Source organism: Pygoscelis adeliae, unplaced genomic scaffold (genome assembly GCF_000699105.1).
Source record: "Pygoscelis adeliae isolate BGI_AS28 unplaced genomic scaffold, ASM69910v1 Scaffold494, whole genome shotgun sequence".
Lineage (NCBI taxonomy): Eukaryota > Metazoa > Chordata > Aves > Sphenisciformes > Spheniscidae > Pygoscelis > Pygoscelis adeliae.
In genome coordinates this window covers 18,503-26,981 of record NW_008824664.1, presented here as the reverse complement: position 1 = coordinate 26,981, position 8,479 = coordinate 18,503, and the positions used below count along the sequence as shown (strand labels likewise).

General features: G+C 57.1%; 1 protein-coding gene across 1 annotated transcript in view; it reads right to left on the bottom strand.

Moving 5' to 3' along the window:
- The window catches only part of LOC103915874 (signaling lymphocytic activation molecule-like), a 3,794-nt gene extending 484 nt beyond the window's left edge, over positions 1–3,310 (bottom strand). The window contains exons 1-4 of the mRNA XM_009322805.1: positions 2,986–3,310; positions 2,340–2,621; positions 1,169–1,287; positions 460–528 (exon numbers count right to left, since the gene is read on the bottom strand). Of these exons, the coding sequence (XP_009321080.1) occupies positions 460–528; positions 1,169–1,287; positions 2,340–2,621; positions 2,986–3,310 (795 nt within the window). The remainder of the gene's footprint in view (positions 1–459; positions 529–1,168; positions 1,288–2,339; positions 2,622–2,985) is intronic.
- Between the last annotated feature and the right edge of the window lie 5,169 nt (positions 3,311–8,479).

Sequence of the window (8,479 nt, the reverse complement as noted above, 5' to 3'; positions counted from 1 at the left end):
CCCCCTGGGAGGCTGGGGGCTGGGGAAGCTGCAGCACCCAACCTTATTCTCAGAGATTCCCAAATTAGTGGCAGCCAGGCTGACTCCTGGAACGGCAGGGATGAGTGACCCCGGGGAGCCCACAGCCAACCCAGTGCCCCCCAGCCACAATTTCACCCTCTCCTTCACCAGCCGCGGGGCTGTGTTGACACCCAGTGGTCAAAGCCCATCACAGAGGGTGCCGCAGACCAGTGAGGAGGCACCCAGCAACGACCCAGGGCTTTGGGTGCTGCTGCCTTCGCTGCTGCCCAAAGCCAGGCTGCCACCGTCCGAGACCCCCACCCAAGAAACCCCAGCAGGGTCATGCCCGCGTTCCCTGCTGGCTGCAGCGCTCGGGGTCCCATCGCTAAAGGAGCATTTCCATCGCTAAAGGAGCATTTTTCCCCCCGTGCGCCGAGGCTGGCTGGGGTCATGGCTCACCTCCACCCGCTGCACTTGGGAGTAGATGGTGTGCACCGTGCTGTCCTCGGCAAGCGCCGAGTGCTCCTGCTCCTGCCCGGCTGCAGGGGGATAAGCAAGTCACCGAGCTGTGAGGTGAGCAGGGACCCAGAGGGGACCCCAGCGCTTTGCAAGCCACATCCTGCTCCTGCACCCCAAGGCACGGCAAGGGTGAGCCCATGCTGGATCCGTCCCTGGCATGGTGCCCACTGGCTGGACCCAGCTGCATCCCCATCGCTGCAGCTGCCCAGCCGTGGTCAGAGGATTTCTGGCTGCCACAGGTCAGCTTTGTAAATTTGCTGCTACACGAGGAATGGGAAGGGGAGACACAGCCCAGCTGAGGCACTTGGAGAGATGATACGCTCTCAAATTTGTGCTGGGATCATTCAGTTCCCCTTGAGACCATGCAATACGATCTCAGAAGCTCCATCATCCTCGTAAAGCGTTGGAGATCACGTGCAGGTACACTTCTCTTTTTTTTTAAGCTGGTTTCCTTCCTGCCTTTTACTCTGTGCTTCCAAGAGAAACATTTTGCTCCTTCCCAAGGGCCAGGGTACTCCCAAGACAAGGTGCCTGCAAGGATCAGCCCTTTGGTCCATTCTCTGGGGCTGGCTGGGGGCAGCTTCTGTCCCCCCCCGCAAGGCTCACTCCACCCGCAGACCACCAACCGCCCCCGCACCCCTCCCTCAACGCACTCACCGATGGGCATGGCCAAATGGGCAGCCGTGAAGACCCCGGTGATTATCATTACTGCGACAATGGGCACCACCACCAGCAGCACGAGATGCTCCGTCCTCTGCCCGGCGTTGCCTGGGATGGAGGGCAGAGAAGGGAGGGGAGGGAGTCAGCCACCGGCCCTGGGGCCCAGGTTCACCCAGTGCTGAGCAGAACGGGCTGCTAAAATCTTTCTTCATCTTGTCACCTAATTTTGGGCTGATGATGTTGGTAGAACAGGAAACAAGGGGCAGGAAATGCTTCTCTTGAGCAAAGCTCTCTCTAATCGCCTCCAGACTGCAACAGTCAGTGAAAAACCTGCTGGGAGCCAGATCGGGGCCAGATAAAGCCCTAAAAACTTCTCCGGTGGCTTTACAGAGGCCTGTGGGGAGGCAGCCCCTTTGTACAACGCCCTTGCATCGCAGGTGCATGAGAAGAGGGCCCTGGGACAGAGCTCTGCAGCTCCAGCCACCAGCCGAGCTCCCACTGCGGGAAGACACTCAGGGCGGCCCTGCTCCTGGACCACTAACGGTGACACCATGCAGGGGTGTCCCACAGTGCGAGGGGGTGAGAAACAAGCCCAAAACCCCCCTGGAGCATTTCATTTCATGTCAGCATCTCCCTTTCCTAAGGAAGAGTCCCGATCGTTTTTCCCCACAGGGATATTTTCTCAGCACAGGTCACTGTGAGAACCCCAGCAGAGGTGTGACTTCACCTCTGGATCCCTGGGGAAAGGGGCAGCCACCAGGCCACACAGCCCCAGCAAAAGTCCCCCACGTCACGAGGGAGTGCTAGAAAATCCCAGTGAGAGAGAGCATGACTTTTGCCCCGAGAGCCTCCAAAGGGGAAGTTGTCACCGAGGTTTTTATCCTCCCCAAACCACCCGGCGTACGAGTCTCATGCATTTAAAATGAGCTTCAAGCACCGGGGCGCAGCGAGTGCGGTGGCCGGGCTGGCCGGGAAGGCAGGTGGGACACGTGGCTGGCGTTTATGGGAAGGACGGGGCAACCCTGAGCAGGTGATGCAGCAGCTGCTTTTCTTGCAAAAGGTTCCTTTGAGGCTGCTTAAAGCAGCGTGAAAAAGTCCCCTGCAAAGCAAGAGCAGGGCCAGGAGGCTGGAGAGAGCCAGGTCAGCAACTGGGAACTTACCCCCTTGCTCGTAGCTGCACTCAGAGGAGTTGAAGGTGACGACCCGGCTGCTGACGGGGTTGCTGGCCGTGCAGGCACAGGCGATGCTTGTGTTCTGCAGGGGGTAGGAGAGGTACAGGAGGCTGCCGTTGTGGGAGCAGAGCCCCAAGGTGCTGGTGTCCCAGCTGCCCCAGCTGTAGGAGACGTTGTCCCCTCGCTCCGCCGTGCAGTTGAGAGTGACGGTGCAGCTGTCGTTGACCAGCGCCCAGCCGAGGATCTGGATGCTGGGATCAGACACTGGCTCTGGAGAGAGGGAGGGAGGGAGGGGGCAAAGGTTTGTGTCTGGGGAAGGATGCAAACGTTGCCTTGGCCCCTGCCCGGGAAATCCTGCTGGCCTCTCCTAAATCCCCAGGAGATGGAGAGGAACCAGTCTGGCCCCAGACCCGCTGCAAACAGCATGAGAGAGGGACATGGTCTGCACGCACCCAAAGGCTCCTGGGGGTACCCAGATGGGGCTGCAAGAGGGTCCTGGACTCACTGCAGCACCTTGACATCAGGGTGGGCATCTCCCACCCGCCCTGACCGCCACCCACCTCCCAGACCTGCTCCCAGCACCGCAAGAGGCTGAGAGCATCCAGCACGGTCCTCCCAAAGCAGCATGTCTCACCGTACACCTCCAGCTGGATCTGCCAGACTTTCTCCTCTGGCCCCTTGCTGACAATGAACTCGTAGAGCTGCCTTTCCTGCCGGCTGGTGTTCAGGATCTCCAGGGAGAAGTTCGACTTGTGGAAGCGAGTCCGTCCCTCCATGTAGTTGGTGTAGTTGCCATCCGAGTACTTGAGCAGGACGAGCTTCCTCTGTGGGTCCTCCGTGTCCCGCTTCCACACGGCCTCCCGAAAGCGCAGGGCGAGGTCCTGGAGTTCGGGGGGGATCTGCAATATCGTTGCCTTCCCCAAGGTGCCCAGCACCGTCTCCCTCGCCCCGCGGCCCATGCCTGGGAGGAGAGTGGAGAGAAGGGCTGAGGCAGACAGGGAGGCATGGGGGGCTCGGAGCCACCATCCCCCCCCATCCCAGCTCTGCTGGAGGAGGGCAGATGCCTGCGGAGCTGCGGTAGCCGGTGATGGCATTGGACCCACCCTGGTAATCCACAGATTGGGGACGGCTTGAGTTGCATGAGATAAATCGGTCAAAAACTGAACAGATTATCTAACCACGTTTTCAAGCTCTGGGTTATCCACCACATCCTGCACCAGCGATTGTCGGCAGGTGGGAACGCGAGTTGCACTGTACGTCAGGGCTCAGTGTGAGCTCTGCCCCATGCACACCCCACAGGACCATCCCCAGAACCAAAGGAGTGACCCCCAGCCCTCAGCCCCACATCCTCGACCCCGAAGGTCAAGGGCTCAGCTCAGGAGCCAGAGGGGAAGCATTGCCTTCCTCTGCTCTTCCTCCCCACCCAAGCCTTCCCGGAGCGAGGCGAGAGAGTCTTCATTTGCATCAGCCTCAACGTTCTCCAGCGTCAGACACCACTGTGCATGATGGCCGAATCCTGATTTAAGGCTCTGGGCTTTCTGTTGGCACAATGACATCCAGCCAGCACAGCGAAACATCACCCCATGGAGCCAGGCTGCCTCAAGCAGGGGAAGGCGCTTGTGGTCCCAGTCCGGTGGGGATGCTGGTGCTGGGAGAAGGGCGCTGGCAGCGGTGGGACAAGCCTGGAGAAGTCCCGGTGACACCAGGGCAGTCCAGAGGGAAACAATGCTCGGTGGCTCTTGGCCAAAGCCTGCAGTTGGGTGCACATCATGGCACCCAGCTCTCCCAAGTGCCTCAGCTCCAGAAACCTTCTTTTCTTGTAGAAATTGCAGGAAGTGCAGCCTCCGGTGGGCTCAGGTGTAAATCCCAGGTTGCCCTTCTCCTGGCCGAGGTGGTCCCAGGTCTGTTTCTTGGTGGCCACAGAAAAGTGCTCTTAAGAAGAGGGGTGCAAGCATCTCCCACGTGTCCCAAAGCATCTCAACCACCTGGATTTCCTGGAGAGCACGCGGGAGGATCTTCCCCCCCAGACCCTTTCCTGCCTTTCGCTGCAAGGCAGTGATTCATATTTGCCCTCACCCCTGGGCAAACAAGTTTGTTTTTGTAGGAAACAGTGCGGGGAGAGGTGCCAGCTCACCGCTTCTGCCAGCCGCCGGCAGCGGGAGCGTGGAAGGGACCCCCACTGCGTCATCCCCCACTTTTCCTACCGACTTCTTTCCATTGGGGCGAGGCTTTGCCCCAGAGGAGAAAAGAAAAGAGGGGGAGCTGCCTCAGAAGAACTGGTCTGGGGAGGCCCAGATAAGCCCAGTATCCGCCTCTCTGGCGGCCCGTATGCTTCCAGTAAAAACCACAGAGCAAACACTCTCTGCGCTGCCATCCCAAGTGACTGCCATCGCTTATTTCCCCCCCCCACCTCTGTGGCATGAAACACAGCAGTTTGAGCTGTCCCTGTGGACTACATCTCCCCTGCATTGAAGCAGCCATGCGGACACGGCCGTCGTCCCGCAGAAACCCCACGGTCCGGCTGACCCAGTGCCTCATACATTTTTTTGCTGTTACATTTACTGTAAAGCCCAGCACGCAGGCAGATGCTGTATTTTCTCAGCAACGTGTACTTTTGACATGCAGCGGTTAGGCTCCTCATTAATTACCAAATGGAAAAGCCCTTTTTACATCACGTTAGAAAAACCCTCTGCCCCGGCGAGGAGCATCTCCTTTGCGGGCAAGACGACTCGGCTGGAGCAAGGCTGCAGGAGGAGGGATGTAAAAAGCTGTGATGCCATCCGGGCTGAAGCCCGGATGGAGGGACTGGAGGAAGGCAAGCGACCTGCACCGGCACAGCGCTAGATCCGGAGCAACCCTCACATCAGGTATTGGGCTCGTGGGACTTTCAGTGTGCTGGCTAAGCAGAAAACCCCGGGGGGATTTTAAAGGCAGGTATTCTAGTAACAGTGAGCCAGCAGAGCCGAGGAGAAACCCCAGCTCTGCCAAGGTCTCTGGTTTCCTGGCCGAGCCCTTCGTTTTATACCTGGTCATTACACAGATGCAGTGGCAGAGGGCTCGTGGGGCTGCGGGGACACACGGTGCCCCCAGGGAAGCAGAACGGAGATCGGGCTGGCACCCAGAAGAAGGTCAGGATTAGTCACAGCTCCCTTCGCTCTGCTCTGCTCAGGGGCCCTGACTCACCCGAGCGCTTTTGCGCAGGCTGAGTGCCACCGAAACTGATTTTGCAACATCCTTCTGTAACTAGCGGCGGGCTGGGAGGAGAGGACCCAGGAGCCCTGAGGCAGCCGGGGCGTCCTGCTTCCCTGACAAGCTGGCCTGGGGAGGGATTTCGACTCGCCTAGGACACCGTCGTTCCCAGGACACCGTCCACAGCCGGCCAGGGCTCTCCGGGCACCCAGAAAACAGGCATTGCCCCGCTGCCAGTCCCTACCCGCTTGCCTTATATACATTTTATTGCTTGGGTACCGTCTCCCAGCCCACTGGCACCTCTTGATCTGAGACACTCATTATCACAGAGAGTGAGACGATCCACCAAGGACCTTCATCTCAAGTACCCCAATTCACATCTGGTACTAAATTATTTGCTCAGTGCTATTAATGCCCCATTAAAACACACGGTAGAGTGCTTCACTATTGCAGCTACGCTTTGTCCATCACCATCTTCGTTCATTCATCATCTTTTATTCTCTCCTCCCTCAGCCTGACTAGTAGGAGCATATTAGGGATGCACCACGCATCCAGCTTGGAGTTGCGAGCCATTTATCTTCTGTATGAATATTTATACTCGATCTGCCCATCCGCCCAGCACACAGCTCACAATTTCTAAAGGTCTAAACATCTGACAAAAATCCCCAAACAATCCGAACGGAGTATTTCGCGGAGAGGAAAACATACATACCCCAAACACAGCCAAGCGAGATCAGCAGCCAGAGACACACGCTGCAGCCCATGCCTCAGCTCACGGAGCCTCTGCTGCAGTGGAGTTAATATCTGCTGCCGGGCTCATTATAAGAACAGGTGTACTCAAATCAGAGACGCTGCCCTGGGCCATGTGTTTCCTGTTTTTGGCTGAATGACTCTTTGTTTTTTTTTTTCTTGAGTGGAAAGTATTCAAAGCACTGAGTCGTGCTGCTGAATGCTTCACTGGAGACAGCCCGAGAGACCTGCAGAAGGAAGCAGAGCATCGATTTATAATTTGTACCAGAACTGCATCATCCTGCCATGGGTCCCTAACCTGAGCCCAAAAGAAGAGGAAATGATCAGCAAGAAAATCGTTTCACGCATGGTAACAGCTTCCTGGGGCTGTACAGAGTCTCCAAACCCTGCTACCGCAGCGGGGGTGGAGGCAGACAGCCGCTCCCCGCCACGTTGCAGCATGCCAACCACTGCGGCTCGATCCCAGTGCCATGGGGCTGGAACCCGGCACGAAGCTCGCCCAGAGAGCCGGCGTGCACCGGTGCTCGCGGCCACAATGCCCACCAGTGCAGGAAAGCCCCAAATATTCTGGGATTAACCCACACCCCTGCTTTGGGCTGCATGGGATCTACAGCGAGGAGGAGTATGGGTGGTCTTTAAAAACTCACGGAGGAAAAGCCCAGTCGTTGTTCTCAGGCTGAGCACTCGGGGAGGTGATCTGGACTTCAGTTTGCTCCTGTTCAACGCCATCCCCACGGCGAGTGCTCGGGGACGGGGATGGTCCCCCCTCCTGCGGGTGTTCCCCCAGGTGGGGATGGAATGGGGACCGCAGCCTCCCGCGCTCAGCGGAGAGCCGGGGATGGGGAGCGCAGGGAAAACACCACTCGCTCGTTCCACTGCTGGAAAGGCGTGAGAAAAGCTTGGTTGTTTTTGTGTTTTTACTGGAATGAATTATTCACCTCCGTCGGTGCTCGGCCCACACAGCTTTAGAATGGGAGAAGGGTTTTTTTGCCTATTGCTTTCTTCAAGTTTCCATTGCTTTTTCTGGTTTTTGGAGGAGAGCAGAGGCGACAGCGTGAAGCAGGAATTCCTCCGCTGTTTTAAACCAAATTTGAGTGCCACAGGGGTATAAAGGGTGGACTTACATCCCACCGATTTTCAGTGGAGCCAAGCTCCAACGCCTCCATGAGTTTTGTTGCCAATAAATTATTTCTAATGATAAAAAGCCTAAAACCACACTAAACCACCCCGGCATCCTGCTAGGCTGCTCCTTCCTGCTCGGAGAGCATCTGGTTGAGGGGAAAAAAAAAAACAAAAAACACCCAAGCCATTTCCCAATAATCAGCAGTTCACGGAAGGGAAGAGCTCGGCAGAGGCGTAAAAAAGAAAGGATGATTAAGAATAGTATGAGGGCACTCGGCTCCTTTTCTCACTGCACACACGCAAGGAGCTTCGGCTTAACTGAAACGCAGCGGTGGTTCCTACTGGAGGCAGCCGGCTCCTGGACCGAGCACTTGGCCAGATGGCGGAAGGGCGAAGATATCACCTTGGGGTATTTTGCAGAGCAGCAAGCTGCCCCGGCACAAATCGCACCCGAAGAGCCGGTGGTCAGGAAGGAGGTCTCTGGTGGATGGGCTCCACCAGCTCGGTCCTCCAGGCAGGGCAGCAGGACGGTCCCCAACCCTCCCCTCGCCACGGATAGGTGCCCCGCGCTTGGGTGCAGGCTGTGCCGGCATGGAGAAGACCATTGACCACAAACTGGTCCAGGAAAGCCATAAAACGCCAATATCACCCATGGGGCAACTACCACAGCAGCGTGCCCCAGGCTGGGCTGGCACTGCTCGGGAGAAATGGGAAAAATTGTTTAACAAGCAAAACCATCAAGAAAAATTCCTTCCAGGAAGCACCTGGGGGCGCAAAAAACATACAGGCAGTCACAGAAAAACCTCCTTTAACGGAAAATAATGATCCAAAATGCCTTTACTTTCCCCATCAGCACAGGCTGACGTCTTCTGGCTGGAAAGACGACCGAGGCACGGCACCGGCCTCCGTATTTATTCATCGCAGGAGGTTTTATGATGTTGGTGCTCAGCAGTTATCCTGGATTTTGTCAGAGGCAAAAGAGCCCCAAACCCCCATGTGGGAACGGACCAAGACCCAACCAAATATTTTCAAGAGGGGGGATTTCTGCAAAAATAAACATTGGTGCT